The 19,096-nt window shown below is 45.0% G+C and overlaps 1 protein-coding gene across 5 annotated transcripts in view; it reads right to left on the minus strand.

Moving 5' to 3' along the window:
* slc24a2 (solute carrier family 24 member 2) overlaps positions 1–19,096 on the minus strand; it is a 34,713-nt gene that overhangs the window by 11,347 nt on the left and 4,270 nt on the right. Inside the window, exons 2-5 of one of the 5 annotated variants that reach the window (XM_030088149.1) lie at positions 9,583–9,621; positions 8,313–8,421; positions 5,363–5,377; positions 261–311 (exon numbers count right to left, since the gene is read on the minus strand). In XM_030088149.1, the coding sequence (XP_029944009.1) occupies positions 261–311; positions 5,363–5,377; positions 8,313–8,421; positions 9,583–9,621 (214 nt within the window). Of the gene's footprint in view, positions 1–260; positions 312–5,362; positions 5,378–8,312; positions 8,422–9,582; positions 9,631–19,096 lie in introns of all 5 variants that reach the window. The other 4 variants (XM_030088148.1, XM_030088151.1, XM_030088152.1 and 1 more) reach the window with 4 other exon arrangements.

The following is a 19,096-nucleotide window of genomic DNA, read 5'->3' on the forward strand; positions in this document are numbered from 1 at the left end:
ATGAGGGAATTAAAAACAACAACAAAAAGTTAAATCCTGAAAACAAAACAAAATTGGCATGGTTACCATGATTTGCACTTATGCCAGTGAAATCTCAGAGAGGTCGTGGAATCTGAAAGCGGAAGGCGTGTCACGAGCAAACAGAAAAAAATGGGGCTGGAGGTGACGTTTCATGATGGAGATACCGAAAAGAAACCAAGAGGGGGATGGCAGAAGCTGACTCAAAAAAAAAATAAAGTAGTGAAAACTTTGGGGCTTACCTTCCTCAGTCATTGAGTGATAATATTTTAGTTTCCCATAAGTCCCAAGCTCTACAACATCACAGCAAAAGACAAGGGTAAGGCGACAAACACAGAGAATAGGAGAAGAGTGAACATGACAGAACAAGACAGGTCCGCTGGTTCGGCGCACATCACACACTGTACAGACACTCACACGGGCACAGGAAGTGACATACAGAAAGACGGCGTCTCTCTGAGTCATCACTGCATAAGTGCAAAAACAAAGCAGGGATTAAATTGCATATAAAAAAATACATCATGGTTCTTGCAGGAGCTCGGTAAAGAGCCTGCCGGTCGGATGGCGACTGGAGAAGATTTGCGAGAGAAAGGGGGGGTGGGGGGGTGGGGGGGGAGAAGCAGTTGATATTTTATCGTTAAAAAAGGTTCATAAAAAGATTTAAATTAAAAAAAAAAAAGAGAGAAACAAAACAGAAGAGGAAAGTTAGAAGAGAATATACTGGGTCAACATGCAACAAAAAGATGAGTCCTCCTCTCCTCTGCTGATTCAAAGGCCCGATGACTCGGCGTTTTATTCCCACAATGAAACTCGAACAATTAATTTGATTCCCTGACTGTAGCAGTTCTTGGCGCCCCGGTAAATAGGCGGTCAGCACATCCGCGTGATGAATTAGCCGGGAATTCAAACAAGCCGAGCGTGAAGCGGCGGGGACAGAGGGCGGCGGACGACAGACGTCCGTGTGCATCTTCCCTGCGCCTCCTTTTACCTTTTTCGGCACTGATCTGTGAATAAACATCTTAGTGGCTCCAAATTGAGTCTGCAGACTGACAACAAACAGCAAACAAAGTCATATGTTCAGCGACGACGCTGCACGCCGCAGCAGATGGCCGCGGCGGCGCCCAGATCCCGACATCACGGAGTCCGCCTGCGATTACGTAAAGAGGCCGAGGCAAATGAGACGGCTTAAACCCGCAGCAAGAACAGTGACAAGTTCTCTAAGATGCTTACGGCAAAAATGCCTCCCGGACGCCCAGGGGAACGGTGAGCGAACGGGAGCAGTCCCTGTCAGCGGCGCCCGGCGGCACGCCGGCGGTACGAGAGCTAAGCGGTGCACCTCCCCGACGAAGCGGAGAGGCAGAATAACGAGCACTTTTTTTTTTACATCCAAGCCGCTCTTGGAAATCTTCCCATCGACTGCTGTGAAATGCTCCCTTTTCTTTCAAGCCGTCATTAGACCGAATCATCAAAGTGGATAATCTTACTGATGGAGGACCAGAAAGCTGGTCTGAACTTGGTAAAAGTGCTTAAAAAAGGGTCTTTCATACAACAGCTACTGTACGGCTCGTCGTCAGTCGACTGAAATCACGACTTTGCAAAAGATCGCAAAAAGTTTTTCTTCCTCTTCATTGGATTTTTACGTCTATTCTAATCCAAGTTATACAACCAGTTTTAAAAAAAAATAAATAAAGGTGAAACATGCTCTGCAAGATCAGAGAGATCTGTCTGTTTGCTTAACTTGACAAGAAGAAGAGCAAAGTTAGTTCTGGCCGAGACGTTTCAGACTTCACTGGAATCTCGAGCGAACGAAGGCTGCGTGTTTGCTTTTAAGTATTAACCAGGCTCACTCCAGATTTCTGACAATATGAGAAAAAAGATCCGTCTGGAAGATGAGTCCAAAAACAAAAGCCACAATTAAACCACGTAAATGATATAGAAACAATTTAAACCAACTCCTTCATTTTTTTTCATTCTTTTTTTAATCTTTTTTTAAAGAGAATTAAGTCGGACGTCGGACCCTCAGAACGGGTTAATGTGCAGAGAACCAATTTTGTTGTAAGTGTGGTAAAATAATACTACGCTGCCGCTCACCCTTCTCCCACAAAAAAACATCCAAACTGTGCTCCGCAGTGGGCGAGCGCTCCGCTCACATGTGAGAGGATTATGGTGCAAATCGCCAAATGTGGGACTTGGCAGCCCTGAAAACTCCGCCTAATGAGATGAAAACACATCTCATTGCAGAATGTCTTGCTCATCCTCGACACTCACAGACAAGTGCCTCAATCCCATATGATTAGATGATTTTTAGCTTGGAGTGCGCCGCCGCGGTGAGGCCGGCGGCCGGCTGGAGCCGCCCTGAGGGCAATTAGGCCGAGACACAATCACCGCCTGCACCGCTCTCCGCTCGCCCTCCTGCAACTGGAGAGACACGGCGGGGTTTGTTGTTGTTAACCGAGGGACCTCTTGTCCTTGTGGTGTGACCTCTAAACCTCTGGTGAGCTGTGTGTGTGAGTTTGTGTGAGTGTGTGTGAGTGTGTGTGTGTGTTTGTGCCGGGGATTGGCGAGTCTGGGAAATTCACAGCCTGTGCAAAAGCAAAAAAGGCTTTTAACATTGATTCTTTCACTCGCCCGGCGCGGGGTGGCTCAGAGGGCGTGGGAGGGGGTGTAACGCGGTGTGTGTGTGTGTGTGTGTGTGTGTGTGTGTGTGTGTGTGTGTGTGTGTGTGTGTGTGTGTGTGTGTGTAATCCTAGATTGGTTGGAGGAACGATAGGTTGACAGGCGGTGGTGAGCTACTCAGAATTACATAACGTACTGGAGCTGTGACCACACATCTAAACACAACATGGCATGTGTGTGTGTGTGTGTGTGTTTGGGAAGAATGGGGCAAAATTCACATCAAAACATGTCAACAATAGAGGCTGGGGTATTTAACCATGACTTTCTTATACTTTATTGTATATGGTTTAATAAATACAGAAATATGCTGTTTTAATCCGCATAGATTAAATGGAAAGAAAATCTAATCAACATTTATGGTGAACACAGATATCTGCACTTTTAACCCATAATCCAGATTACAATTCAAGGTTCGAGTGGAAGGATCACAGGCCTGAGTGTATCAATAAATCACATTTGATGTCACCACCTTTTTTAATCAAAACTAGTTTGTTTCCTAATCAGAAACTTGATGCAAATTGAATTGTGATCACTGTCACTGATGATTAGACTGGTGTATCCACAATAACAAAGTAATACACATCATGTAATCATAATAAAACACATCATAAAACTAAAATCAAATGTTTCATTTTAATTTCTGGAAGTGAGTACATTTCAGAGCATTTTTAAACTTCTGGTTATATAAGAACGTTCATATTTTTTTTAAACAAAGGCTTTTCATTCACGGATATCTATGGTCAAATTTAAATAGACAATATGACTATCCATCTATCAGTGGTACCTACATATGACGATCATTTGTGAATAAAAAATATAGCAATCTTCAAATTTAATTCTTGGCAAACAGGTAACTCAGCTTAGGAAAATAAAGATCAATTATTACTTTTTATCACTGGAGGTGAAAACACATGATAGTGCTGAATGTAAACTATTGCTGAAAAACAGTGTTGAACCTGAAGTAAATCATCAATATATTAAAGCTGCATAAATGGAGAGCATATTTCCATTGCCTGAAGGGTGCGGGGTCGGTAGCAGTGAGTGCTTTATCGAACCATGTGATCAATGGACCTCCGGGTCAGCGTACAGACAGCGCTGCTGGCGGGGGTGAGGGGGGGCTGCAGTCTGGTGTAAACTAGGAACACTGGCTGGATTTACTCCCTAAATGGTTATTAAAGTTACTGAAACTCAGACTGTCACGTAACTTCTTCACATTCAGAAGAAAGACCGAGCCACGCCCCCTCCAGTCCCGCCAGCCGGCCCGGTGGGGGGTCCAGCTGGACGTGGTCTACCCAAACGACCTTGCCTGCTCTCTGCGAGCCCACAGGGGATATTAGTGTGCTCGATACCGATGGTCGACACCAAAGATGTCCGAAGCCACATTGGCCGCGCACGTGATCTCCCCGGTCTGATAATTATCTACAGGAGAGCGAGAGAGAATGTTGCTCACGAAGAGGCTTATATCAACTAAGTGATCACAATATCTGCAACAAATCAGGCAAATTTTATCTTTCTGAAAAACGTGCATTCACAACTTGCGTTCGGCTTGACTATTTATATCTTTTTTTCTGCAGCGAAGCCAACTTGGATACGCACACACTCACCAGATTTCAGGTCTCACAGTAAAAACTCTTATCGGCGGGCGGGCGAGCCAAACGCACGCAGGGCCGGCACGCAGCCCGAATCCTGAGTGCAGTTTTGGGAAGCTTATTGCAGCCGTCCAGCCCAGACGGCAGAGCGAGACCCACTCTGCCTTTCTCCCTCCCCGTCTCTCCTTGTAGTTCAATATTTGATGCCGCTCCTAAGTGATATTGTTTGTAGCTGTGCGCTGATGGGGGTGGGGGAACAGCGGCCTGCACTTGCGCGTGGAACTAACCGGACCAGTCTATTACAAATGTTCACTCCCAGGAAAAACATGCAGCTTTAAAGGTCTATTATTAAACTGAAGGATATTCGCTTTAACGAGACCGAAAAAAGCTGTTGCTCTTAAACACACTTTAACATTGTAAGAAAACACGGGAGCATGTGAATACTTCAGTCGATAATAGATTATTGTGAACAGCTAATGGTGGAAGCTCCATTGTTATTGATTGTACTGTCAAGCTGGTATTGACCCTGACTTCAGACGAAGGGGAACTGAAGAGGGCTGGGAAAACAGCTGACGACTCCTCTCCCCCCCACCCCCCCCACCCGCCCCCCCACCCCCACCCCCGTATTCCAGTACAGAAACACAACACACACATCCATTAACTGGACGGCCGCGGACGTCCGTCACGTTCAGCCAAACATCTGCATGAACAATGCAGTCAAAGGGAAAATATCGACAGGATGGAAACCTGCCTGACGGAGAGCAAGCTCAAGCGAGGGGAAAAAAAGTTGGTAAGAGGAGAGGGAGGATCGGGGGACGATGGGGAAAACAATGTAGAAATGGTCACAGAGGGTTTCCGGGGGAAGAATGCATCCACAGAAGAGAATGAGATATTTAAAGGAGAGAGTCTGCAGGAATGGACAGGAACACAGTTGACATACAGCACGACGGCGCTCAGAAAATGTATACAGAGGGGGACACTTTGCCTCCAGGCTGTTAGAATGAGAACAAACAGACTTTTGTTTTGTTTTTGGAGAAGGAAGAAGGGGAAGGGATACAGAAATTAGAGGAGTAACTCACCAGAGTCAGCAAATTCTGAGGGGACAGTAAAAGAAAAAGAAATAGGAAGACAGAAACAGAGACAAGATAAATCCAAGTGATATTTAGATTGAGAGCACACATTCAATCACTGATTGAAAGAAAACGTATGTCAAAGACTTGAAAAAGAAATCCATTATTTGTGCTTGTAAGAGTGACGAACTGTTTAACAATTCTCTAAAAAGACACATTTAGAACAGTTTATTCCAAGTGTAACAGAGACTCATTAAACTGATAAAGAAGCTGTTGGACTACTTGTAGACTTCAACCAGCTCATGGATTAATAAGACGATCAATTAATGATGTGAAAAAGCATTAAGAGGGGCTCATGATCCCACCATTAAGGAGCAATTAGTGGCTTCTTGGTTGCACCAGTAAAACTTATGATGGCAAATTCTCATCCGACTCCGGACGACCAAACATCACAATGTCAACAAATATAATACACACATGTGCACGCACGCACACACACACACATTTACAAGGCTGTACCAGGGGTTTCTCAGGTATCAAATTAGAAGCCTCCTTCAAGGTTTTTTTTTTGCCATACTGAGAGGGAGCCCTCTGCGGCTAACCACCAAAACATGAAAACACATTTAACTGCCAGTGTGGAGATCAGCTGGTGCACAATAACAAGCAACAAAGCGAGGAAACACACACACAAACAAACACATACCTACACACACACACACGCACACACACACTGGTAACTTAACCTGCTTTAAGAGCATAATAAGAGAAAGCTAACCAGTTCCCAGCAGTGACGAAACAACCTCAGAACTCCCGTCAGCGCCGACAACTTATTTTGAGAAGCGTCTATGAAAAATGTATGGCTGGAGCCGTGCCAGCTCCCTGCGGCCCGGCCGGGCTACACTTAACGCTTAAGAGCACGCAAGGACAGGCGGCGCAGCCTCCGCCTTTGATGGATGCACCTGCAACGAGCCGCCCCGCACGGCGCGCTCGCCAACAAACTGCTCCTCTGCATTAATGATGTCAGTAAATGTGCATGACGGAGGAGAACGCGGCCGTTCGTCTCCGCGCGGGGCCCAACGCAGCCAATTAAACGATCCCACACTAAAACAAATGAGGCTTCTGTTAAAATGCACTCCAGACTAATATCGCAGGGAGAGAATGGGAAAAGTTCTCGGAGTGCCACGAGGAGATTTCAGAAGATTAGATTCAAATAAAGCGAAGCCCAAAGTGTTGCTTTTGTTCTTTTCAGTAATTAATTCCAAGCTCTCGTCGCGTCGGATCACACTGGAGTTGTTGCTTCAGTGCATTTTTTTTTTTTTTTTTTTCCAGTCATTGTTTTTGCCAAGAGATTCATCAGTCAAATCTGTTGCGGCGTTCTTGAGTTCTGTCGCAGAATAAAACATTTGTCCCGAACACGAATCTCAGGATTTGCGATCAAGGCCGAAGTGAACAAAAGAGAAACGCATGAGCTCGCATTTCACTCGCTCACACGTAAACACACCCACACAAACGCACAAACACGAGAAATATGCACGTCAGTCATCTTGAGGACGACAACAAGGAGGAGTCCACAATGAGCAGCGGGGTGGAGAACGTTCAAAACCGCCTCTGGCTCTGAACGTGCGCGGCCCTGCGGACCTGCAGTCCCCCGGCCGGCTACGATTTACATTTTAATCACCGAGACGGAGAGATGAATGCGGTCAGAGACGGGACGGGACGCCTTGGATTCGGTGCACAACAGCGATTTGATGCATGTTAATGGGTACTTTAAGGCTCGTCTTGGGGCGGCTTATTAATCTTTCCTGAGCCGACTAATTCTTGGATTGGCTTTCAAGGAAAGCAAAGTCATTTCAGAGAAATTCTGAAATGCCTCACTCACTGCAGAGCAGACGCTCGCTAATGCGATCATAGCCAGCCAGAGGGGAGAGATTTTGTCGGAGCATTGTTTTATGCTTATAAATAGATTCTGGAAAATGTCCTGCGAGGTTTTTCATTATGTAGTAATACTCGCAGTGATGCTTTTTATTGACGAGACACGCTGAATATAAATTTTGACGATAAGTGTAAAAAGGAAAAAAAAAAAAAGAAGAGGGAAATGTCATCACCGTCTAAGCCGGAGTCAGTGTTCTACATTAATATTCATTTTTTTCGGATTAGGATTCATCATGTCCCTCCTCATCACATTTGGAGATCAAGGCTAAATAAAGACGCTCCCATGAAAAATTCTTCAAACCTCCTGCTGCACGTTTGCTCTCTGCACACGGGGCTTCTCCAAAACGTGGGAACGGTGCGCCTCCTTCGGCACATTAACATGCTCATCCCCTGCGCTGAGCACTGACGTTTCCTTTTTAACGTTTCCTGTAGCTAAGCTAATAGGCCTTCATCGTGGATTAAAGGCAAAGCACTGAGCCCGCTTTAGAGAGCAGATCAATTAACTGAGTGCACAAAATACCGAGGTTTAGACACATAAGAAGTATAAAACAATAGATTCAGTGAATTGAGATTAAGAGTTCATTTGATACCATAAGTATAAACTCCTCTGCTAATGGTGACATTTTGGGGATTTAGGCAGCAAATTGAGCGCTTTCCAATGTTTGAATTTGAACTGAGGCCTGTGTTAAAAACCATGAGGACACTTGGAGTGGACACATTTTCCTTAAGAACAGAGAAATTTTATCAGTTTTCTCAAGGATGCAGTAATGTCAACAAAGAGCAGAACATTTCTTGCTTCATGAGAAACTTTACGTGGTGTGTCGGAGCTTTCTGCGTTAGTTGTGAGAACTCGGAGAGGTAACAACATTTCTCTGTTCTTGTACGGAGTCAGATGCACAGTTTTTGGATTTTTCCATTTCTGATACATCTGAAAAGAGGGTTTTAGCGACACCAACAGAGAGAGACAGTAGAAACAATGAGATTTCTTTTTTTTCCCTTCCCTGTGTGACATTCGGGACCGTCTTACCTTCGCTTAAAGGGTCGAGTGTGTGAATCATCAGCTGGAAGATGCTGTTCCTCATCAAGCTGTTGTGCAGGGAGGCGGAGCTGCCGCCCCTCTGAAGGCGAGGCCTGGCCTGTGAGAGCAGAGCGAAGATGTCAGTCGGATATTCCTCCCCGCTGCTGTTGGGAGTGGTGGAGGATGATAAACTTACCCCCCAAGAGTCACCCTGTTCATTAAGCGTACGTATAACACTGTGTCTAATATGAGGATTTGAGCACAGCTACTTTTAATCCAGGCTTATTTCAATGAATGCTGGAAACCGTGGTGGTTTTTCTTTTTTTCAATTCTTGTTTAAATTGCACCGATTTTCCATTACTTTAAGCACAAACAGAAGGATTCATGCGACTGCGGCATTTGTTCCCGAATGCATGACGCTCCACAATCTTAAATTATGCTCCTGTTTGGAATATGATTCCATAATCCTCTTTTACATAAAACCCCTAAAGCAGAACCTGAAACCCAGTAAAAAAAAAAAATAAATAAAAATAAATAAATACAAATTCAAAAAGCAGCCACAGCTTCTCAAAAACATGAGCCCTGTGGATTGAGATTCACCGTTAAAAAAATGGCTTTCCGGATTCCTGCTTCCCGAACAACCCTCACCAAGGTCATTCGGCCGCTCCGCGCAGAACTCGAGAACTGTGGGAAATTAGCCAGCTGCTGGGAATCTGTCCGCCTTTGGCTGCTCGCAGGTGACGCGTAGGTGCAGGAGGTGTCTGCTGCTAATTGACAGGCCCGTGTGGGTGTGAGCGGGAGGCGGGGGGGAGACATGTAGGCCGGCGGGGGGGTCTGGGCCATGCAGCGTTTGGGTGAGACCCCCAAAAGAGTCTGTTTGCACTGCTCTGTTTCATCTTCTCAAGCTCCATTCTTTTACTTTTTCTTTTTTTTTTAAACTGTACAAGCAGGGAAAGAGTCTTTTTTTTAAACACATGCTGCTCTCTTGGCTGCCTTCTGCATGCCATTTACAAAACGGGAGTGTTGCAAAAAAAAAAAAGGCCTTTAGGAAACAGATGGTTAAGGATAAGAGTGTTATGTTGTGGGAGAATAACAAGTTAACAATAATACAACTATCAAGGGCAGAAATTCTGTTTTGGGAGGAGCTGTGTGCGCATATTATGTGGATTCTGGAGGACGGGGGTTCCAGGGCAAACCTGCGATTTCTGCCTTGACAGCTACACAGAAACGGGGACAAACAGAGAAGCACACAGGAAAGTGTCAATCAGACAGGACCTACCGACAGCTTGCCGTCATCCTCTGGCGTCCCAGGACTCGCCTTCTCATCCAACACAAAGAGAAGGAGAGGTAAGAGGAAGAGAGAGAGAGAGAGAGTGAGGGAGAAAGAGGAAGAGAAAACAGGACATAGATGTGAAGCATGCCGCACACGACCACACGGACAAGATGAAGAGACGATAGAGAGAGACATCACAGGCAACGGTAACAGTGACGGTGGTGACTGACTGTGATCTGAGTGGACAAGATTCCTTCCCCTGCGCCTGCCTGTTGTGTCGGCTGCAAGCTGAGTGGGAAAAGACCGCGTCAACTTGAATTCCCTCAAAAATCCTCGGATAAAAGCGTCATCAAAATTTAAGTCAAGGGCGTCGACTCGCGTCAGGATTTCAGGCCTTGGTTTGGGTTGGAAGTAAGAAAATCTAAACCCTAATCTAATCAGAGTTGTGGAATTCAATAGTCAATCACGAGCTTTAAGTTTCTTTCCTATTTCGAGCACAATAGTGAAAATTCATCTAACTTTCAGGGAGAAAAGCAAATAAGTGCATTCAGTCTGTGCTGAAGTGATAACTTTGTGTGCCAGATCGCACCAGAGAGACTTCAGTCTCCCGAACAATCGCTCCATCATTCTCAGCAGGGCCCTTTCTGGCGTGCGTGTTACTGTTACTCGGTTTATTTTTGAAACAAAAGCTTTTCACCAACTGCCTGGCTGAACCACACTCATTTCATCTCCCAGAAAGAAAGAAAGAAAGAAAGAAAAAAAAAAGTGTGTGAAATAACAGCCGCTTAAGGCCTCTGTTCATAACTTCCAAGGGAACAAAAACAAAGCTTGTGTTCAGATCTTACAATATCAAGGCCTTTGTTTAACTGCCTACATGCTCGCAGACAGAAATGTGGAGAATGTGGAGGCGCTGGCGTGCGTTGATAAGGTGCCCGGTGACAAACGCAACGCAGAAAACGATCAGGTTTGATCTCCTGAGCTTTCAAAAATGAAGGGCACGTATATAAATTTTGAGGATCTGGACCTTCAGGCTTGTCAACACAGTGATTGATCTGCTTAAGAAATGATGCTGCAGGAAGGAGGAGAGGCGTCTGCACTCACATTCATGGGGTGAGAGCTGATTTTGGGTGTCAGCATTTCCGATTTTATTCATGGCTTCCTTTTGTTGAGAAAACCACAATTCAAATTTTTTTTGAAATTACCTTGCCTTCAAAGAATTTGACTTGTAAAACTGCATTACGAATATATTTCCATTCCTACAGCTCATAATTTACCTTATATTAGTTTCCCTGGAATAATTACGGAACCGAATGAGCTGAAATTAAAGATTTGCGAAAAGAAAAAAGAAAAAGTTGAGCTAATCCTGTGCCATTCCACAGAGCTATTCAACCCATCCACACACACACACACACACACACACACACACACACACACACACACACATTTTATATCTTCTGGGTAATTCTCTACACACTCCAGTATAATTATTCAGTTTTTCTTCCCTGCATCCTCCTTAAAGGAAAGTCGGGGGGGTGAGGAGAGAGCAGGTGAATGTGCCAGCGAGAGATTATGCCATGGGTCCCTCATTAAGCCAGCGTTAAATATTATGACTAATAATCACGTAGGGAGATTAGTATGTTCTCTGGAGTTTTTGTATTCTCTAATACCGGCAGCTCTGCCTTCCAGTTCTTACGTAATGTCACATCAGGATCATTCTTGGAAGCGGATCAGCTGAGGGAGATAAACGTCCCTCCGCGGCCATGTGCATGTTACGCCGCGTTACGGAGAATTATCGATGAAGAGTGCGACATCGGGAAAAAAAAAAAATAAAATAAATACTTCCGCTTTTCAGAGCCCAAATTGCCCACAGCTTAAAAAGTGGGGGAGTTTAGGAGGAACGCGAGCCCGCGTGGCGGGACGCTGTGAAATCGAGGCTTGAAGAAGCGACTTTTGAGCCTCAGAGGCAGATTACAGGTCCTCTCCTAAGCAGTCTTAGCGCACAGAAACAGTCTATTTCTGGGGAGGGGGAAGAAAAAAAAAATGATTTGAATATCCTTCCACATCCAAGCTGAGCTTTGTTCACTCGCGCTTTATTTCTGGATTTGATTAACTCCATCAGAGCTATAGCTGATCCTTAAAATATTCTCCTTATTGTTGCTGGAAGAGTGATAACAGATACCGGCATTACATTTCATAAGCCCCTTTATAGTTTCCATCTACTCTCTTCAGGACGTAATTCTCAAATCTAAATGTGAATTGAATGAAAGCAGAGGCTCGTTATTAGGGATGGTATCTGGTGGTGCAGTGGGGTAGTGGTTAGCACTCTGGCCCCACAGTGAGACGACCCATGATTCGAGTCCCGTTGCCTTTTGAGGAGTTCTCATGTTGTCACTTTGCATGTGTGGCTTTTCTTTGGGAAAGCAGGTTTCCTCCTTGGTATAAGGACAACTCGTCAGCCTAAACTCCCCATGTTGTCATACAAAAGATCGATCGACGTAATTATCGGGCAACACATGCGATCATTTCACAAAACTATTGCAAACTTGCATAAATGTGGTCAGATCCTCATGAGTGCTGTGCAGATTGCAGTCAAATGAAAAAAATGTAAATGTGAAAATTGTCTTGCTGAAGAAACTGTAATTAAGCAAATCACAAGTTTTAAAGGTTGTTTTCTCACTTTCTCCAGAGATAAAATTGCTTTACATTATCTATATATAGTAATTTACATTAGATTTGTGGGGGGGGGGGGGGAATGCTCGGGTTAAGCAAAGTTGAAAAGTGAAATCTTGCACAGCCGCAGGCGTGTTTGTGCACGTGCTTACAGTAGACAGGCTGTCTGTCAGAGCATGACAGAACACCCTTCGAGATTTGTCCGTCCACATTCATCATGTTACAGCTAAACTGTCAGGCAGCACGACTGAGCAGCCTCCCTCTCTCTCTCCCTCTCTCTCTCTCCCTCTCCCTCTCTCTCTGCCTCGAGACGATAATGATCATCTTCAAGGAAAGAAGAGAAAAGATGCACAACAAGTCAAGAAGCCATCCACTTGCTAATTAGTAACCCCTTCATTTTTCTAACAAGCAGAACTAATTACAGGAGCTGCCACGACACTGATTTCCCACAAGACACCGCTCACCAGGACTAAGCCAAAATTGCCTCCTCTCACACCCTCCTCCACCTCCTCCCATACTCTTCCCCTGAACCAATCAGATGCGAGTTTTTAGGAGACAAACAGTGGAAGAAGGAAAAAAAAAAACTGCTGAGTCATTTTTGCAAATGAATGTAATCACGCAGAGCTTGATCAGAAACAAGTAGTTTTTTCTTCATTTTCCGAGTGGTGTTCCAGTGGATTGTAGAATCAGGCTTTTTTGTGCTCCAGATCTAAAATAATAATGCTCCACAAATGTTTTTTTTTTTTCTCACAGGATTAAATGATGATTGTGGTGCAACGTGATGGTTTTTTTTTAGCTGAGAGCATACAGCCAGGTCAAATATAACCTGGTCAAATCTGGTTCGTGGTTCCTCTCTGATCACACGGTGAAAGGCCGAACCCGGCGCTTCGCTCTGGAGTTTGCAGCAAACCAAGAGGAAGAAATGAAAAAGTGCTCTGCAGTTGTCCTCTGCAGCATGTCCACCGTGCTCCTGCTGCAGAACGCTCTGCCCCACTTCTTTTCTTTTTTTTTTAGCTGCCTCCTCCAGTTTACCGGTGTTCTCCCCTCTTTTGTTTTAGCGTTGATCGGCCTGCGCTGTGCTCAACGTGCCGTCAGTTCCTCAAACCGACGCACTTCTAATAACACGATGCTCACCGGGGCAATCAAACCAAACTCAGCATTTGACACGGGTCCAAATCGAGTTGCCCCTTTGGCTACTGGGCAGGCCTGGACTGTTCCAGGTGCTGATCATTAGGGAAAAACAGGAAAATCCTTTCAACCACCTGCCTTAGCAATTTCCTGCTTGTGACGAAGCTTTAAGTGCTGAAAAAAAACATGACTTGATATAATGGAGCCCAGTTTAACACATCTGAAATCACCAATCAAATGAAGACACACAGTAGTTAAATTAAAAGCAATCTTGTCATCAGCCAAACTAAGCTTTACCGTGGGGAGCGGAGAATTAATGGCAGAGCTGAAAAATGCACAAGTGCACGTCGTGATGAGGCTGGTGAGGTTGTAAACACAGATGCTAAAAGACGCTGCCAAGCAACACAAACTGACACGCTGAACCATCAGGCCGTATCTGTGGTGGATTTCACATATGAAGAGCCGATTCTTCATAAATCAGTGAAATCTTCATCAATTTGACTGGAAGTTGCAGGATATAAACAAGAAAGCATCATTATATATATTTTACATTTTTTTTCTTTCAAGTGTAAAGCAGTGATGGACTCTACAAGGTAAATCTGTATATAAGCTGAGTGAATAGACTCAAAGAACCGACAGAGCAGTATTTATGCACACAGAAGCCAAGATGATGTCTTGAGAACTATTTTTAGCTGCGGACTAATACACATTTGGAGCTCCAGAGAGATTTATAAGAGTGTTACGGGCTTGGAGGGATTAAAAATATACTGTCCGTGTTCCTGGTAATGAAGGAACATATCGATCAGTGCAACAGTGAGCGCCATCGATGCTTTTTTATTAGTTTCAGGACAATGGTGGAGGCTTATGGCCCAAAGGAAGAGTCGGTTTTGTTTCATTCTATTGAGCATTATTGAGGTCTAGCTATACAAGCAGGTCTTATTTGAAATCGCATTTCATTTAGAAATTCAGATAAATTCTCATTGGGAGATTTAAATTGAAATATGGTTACAAATGTTTTTTTAAGCTCACCTGAAGCGTATTATTTCTACATCCACATTATCCTTCTCATCAAATGTGTTTGTCGAGCCATCAGCAGGCCGTCTATCTGAAGCTTTCTGCCTTCCGGTGCGTTTGGCCGACTGACATTTAGCGCGGATGGGGTAATATGCTGATGGAGCCCTGTTGGGTCACCTTGGTGGGCTTGGGTTGAGGAGGCGGTCTCGTGCATCGTTTGCCTGTCAATGATGGACATCAGGAGTGTCAAGCGCTCAACCGAGAGAGCGGCGAAGAAAAAAAAAAAAAAAAAAAGAGGCTTTCAGCAGATTTGCTGAGCCCCGGAGCATTACCTAATTAGCTCATTAGAGACCGTCTGATTGCAATCACTTCCATTTTAGGAGTTTACTCTCTTAAATGTGGACTAAAATTTCTGAGTGGTTATCTGTGTGATTTCGGGACCGTCTGCAGCTGTGAAATCCACACAGCGGCACTCTGTGCGTCGCAGACATCGCCGCGCTGGATCTCGCAAATTACGGGTATTACATGAACTGCGACTCCGAGGGCTGATGTAATGTTCAGCTGTTGCGGCTTAGCCGGGGCTGATGTTGAGGGTCAAAAATCCCCCCGAGGAAGGAGTTAAGTATGCGAGGGCCGCCGGTCCTCGGCCACCTCCAACCATATGCATGGTTTCCATCTCGGCGGGCCGTGCGTGTCATTTCATACGCCGCGAGATAGAGATCTCGCTGCCCTTCACATGATGCTTTTACAGTGCAGTTACATTATCTAATTCGACCCCGCTTTCAAAAATAGCCCCTGATCAATAAGGCTTTTAGTTTCTTGCAAGCCTCGACAGTTCACCTTCAGTCTCTCCCCCTCAGAATACACGCTCTTATTTCACATTTTTCTAGAACTGCTTCACCTGCATCCGCTCCACAGCTAAATCTCAATGTATGTTAGCGCTGACCTTTGAAAACCTTCAGCTGCAGACTTACACGACTGAATGAAAATCATGTTCATGACTTAAAAACTACAACCTCAACAATGAAAACAAAAAAAAAATTAGCTCGTATCATATGTGAGGGTGTGAATGTTGAAATTAAATTTAAATGGAAAAGGCCTCCAGTGAGGTCACAAACACAAAACATTAAAAAACAGTCATTGCTCTTCATTCTGTCTGAGTCACATCAAAATACAAACTCATTAAACATTAAAGAGCAACAGCTCCATAAACTGGGCCTGTGGAGAAACACTCCCCTGCGTGGGCCATAAAAATAAAGCCGCTTTGAACGATCTGGCAGTCGGCGTCTCTGCCAGTTCCCCCGTGCGGGATTAAGCAAACCTCTGTCTGTGCGGCCTATCAGACAGATCAGGAAATGACCCCGCATTTTCATTTTAAGTACGGCTGAGCCTGCCGTGACTTACAGTTGACAAAAAAAAAAAAAACATGTGAAGACTGACGAGTGTGTGAGAGTCGTCCGCTTACAGGAGATCACGTTTGGCTTATTGCCGCATCATCGCCGTTCTTTTCTAAATGAAAAGACATTCTGAGAATCCATCATCATCTCACAGGAACGCAAGAACGGGGATGAATGCCGGCGAAGCAGAAAGAGAAAGGAACGGGAGACGGCATTGATCTGTTATTTAAGGAGGCCGATAAGCAGCGAGGCAGAGATGGCGCTGTCCATGGTGCTGAACCGGGAGTAAAGACTGGGGAGAAAATGATCCTGCGCCGCCTCGTCCGGGGCCGGCTGCAGCTCCGCGTTCACTCGCCGAGATTTCAATCCCGGAATTTAAAGAAGTTGCAAACTTCACCGGGTGAGTGAAGTCGGAGAGATAAGCGGGGAGGAATGAGGCCGACGCCGGAGTGACTTGCAACGCGGGCCCGGCTGCGGCAAAAACGCCGTCTTATCAGCCGTCTCATTTCCACCGGCTCTCCGACTGTTATGAAATTCCACCGCCTCGGTCAAACGCCCCGCATGCTCCCTGTTATCACAAATAGCAAGATTAGCTGCTGGATTAATCAGCAAATTGTTTACACTTTAAGGGAACAATCACATCCCATGAAACCTACTGAAGGGGAAATGCAGTTTATTTATATATGTGCAATTGATGCACTATTAATCAATGCAATACTGACAAGAAATCTTCATATGCTCGCACACAGCCAGCTGTAGGTATATGTGGCATGACACTGCATGTCTGAAGCGGTCTGTTACTTCATTCCGAACAATAACTTCACTCTATTGACTCGCCGAACGGCCCGACAACAAGGCAGACCTGCCAAAACAGAAAAACTAATTACTTGCTCGACAGTCGTGCTCACCCCTCTGTTCTCCCCGAGACAAGGAGCCACAGCTGGAACGGATGATAAAACTTGGACTCCTCATCGTCGTGGTGAGATCAAAGTCACAGGCTTTCTATTTTTAAATTATTAGACTCTGTTGTCACACGGGAGAAAAAAAAAAAACAAAAAAAACAATCCAGCTTCCCTTTCTCCAGCTCTGTCTATATATAAAAATTATATATCCTCTATATGCATGCATGCTTTACGTCCAAATGGTGTGTATTCGCTACAAAAGGCTTTATATACAAGCACCGCTTTCAGATGTACAAGATTCAATAAAATGTCAAACTATTCAGTACAAGCTGTTATTTTATGCTGCTTTGATTTCACCCACTGTAACCTTCAGCATGCAACAAAAATACTTTTTTTTTTTTTTTTCATAATTCAGCTTGAACCAAGGTCACTTCTACAACTCTCCTTTAAAATGATTTGAGCGTGAATAGTCTTCACACTCTCTGGTCTGCGGACAAGGGCGTACTACATAAAGAAGACGGTTTTGGTTTAATCAGTTTAGCCAAGCCGGAGCATGTTTACAATGAGAAGCAGGGTTATTGTGCCTGGCTTTTATACAAGCAGCACTTTTACTGTGATTAAAAATGAGCACTACAATAGGATTTCCTACAAATTAGCCCGGCAACTGCTTTCATTATCCTTCGCAATACTAAAAGTGGCAATATAAAACAGATGTAGTTCAATTTGGTACAAGTTCAGCAAGTGCCCATCTGGGTTTTAACCGAAAATTAGCCTGTCTGTCGACATAATGGAAGATAATCCGGCGAATACGTCACGAGCGACGAAAATAAACAGGCGGTGGTGAGGATCATGCAGTGCAGTGTGGTATGACAGTGTGAGGGGTGGGAGTTCACTGGGATTGGATGGGGTGAAATAAAGAAAGCGGCACGTAACAACGGCGTTTTATGTGTCGATACACGGGAGCGTGACTTCACCGAAATGTGCGGCGCTGATATCCGAGTGTCCAAACCCACAGGGGGGGGGGGGGGAGAGGAAACACAAACAGTCTGCTCCCTGCACAGAAACCCGCTTTGTAACTGATCTTTGAAGCACATCCTGATGGAAGATCTCGCCTCCGTGACGCTATTTATAGCTTGGTAATGCATCAGAGGTCGCACCTTCCATCTCAGCAGAACCAACATCTGCCTCGATACACACCGGCTTATCCAACGCTGACTGGAGCAGGCATCTGATAGCATGGATGGATGGATCCATTCCAATCTATACAACCATTTCTTTAGACTTCTCTTTTGAAGCATTTTTTGATTTCTTAGCAAGAAACAGAATTAATTTAGTCTGTATCATGATATTTGCTGCCTACAGCAGGTTTTGTTTTTGAATCGGGCTTCTCTTTCTAGTGTCTTTCATAAAACCATTGAATATAAAACGCCGGCTAATCTGATCTGATCTAAGCCAGTATTTTCATAAGCAGTCGGTCAGTCAGTCCATTAGCCAAACCACCAGACAAGGCCACCAAATAACAAGATAAGCCTGTTTTGGGGTAGTCCTGAGGACAATGTGGAGAGGTCGGGTCTGAGCGCCGCGCTGAGACGCGTGCAGATGGAGCAGCGCCGTTCCAACGCAGCATCCCACACAACACACACCGCTTTACCGAAGCTCACTTTAAACCACACAAGGCCTGAACTGTCACATTGCAATAGCTGTGTGTGAAAAAAAAGTGTTCCAGAAAAAAAAAAAAAAAGGGGGGGGGGGGGCGGGGGGTGCATATCTCACTTCACTATGATGCCAGCACTGATTGGCTGAGGCCGACTGGGCTGAAAGCTAAAGCCAAAAAAAAAAAAAAAGGTTGGAAAAATGATTGGCTCATTGGGACACGATCAGCATGCAAAGCCAAACCGGAGAACACGCTCGTCTGTTGCTTTTCACTGACAAATGGCTAAAAGAGCGAAAACCACTTTCCTGCACTGCGAGTCGAGCTCTGGTGATATCAGCTCCTTGATGTCTGCGGTGACCTTGAACCGAGTCTCTCCGTTTGGTAGCGTTAGGAACTCGTAACCTTTGGCCCCACGACACACGCGGCGTCACCCGGATGTTTGTATTCATACTTTTAGACCGAGTTAACTCGTATTAAGTCATCAACCAACGCCACCGGGCTGAGAGGCTTAACTCCAACACACATTTAACAGCGGCGATGCCGTAAAGTGCTGCCTCCTTTGACTTAAGAACCGCCGTAGCAGCTGAAATCTGTGTGACAGATGTGTCAAAGTAACATCTGCACATGGCGCATCCATACAGGGTATGCATCGCAGGCTGCGGCTTTGGAAATTAATGCTACGTATAGCGTACCAGTCGATCCCCGTCCTGTCCTCTGGATCCACACACCTTTTAAAATAGTCCGTCTCATCTCCA

The sequence above is a fragment of the Salarias fasciatus genome, chromosome 3 (assembly GCF_902148845.1).
Source record: "Salarias fasciatus chromosome 3, fSalaFa1.1, whole genome shotgun sequence".
Classification (NCBI taxonomy): Eukaryota; Metazoa; Chordata; class Actinopteri; order Blenniiformes; family Blenniidae; genus Salarias; species Salarias fasciatus.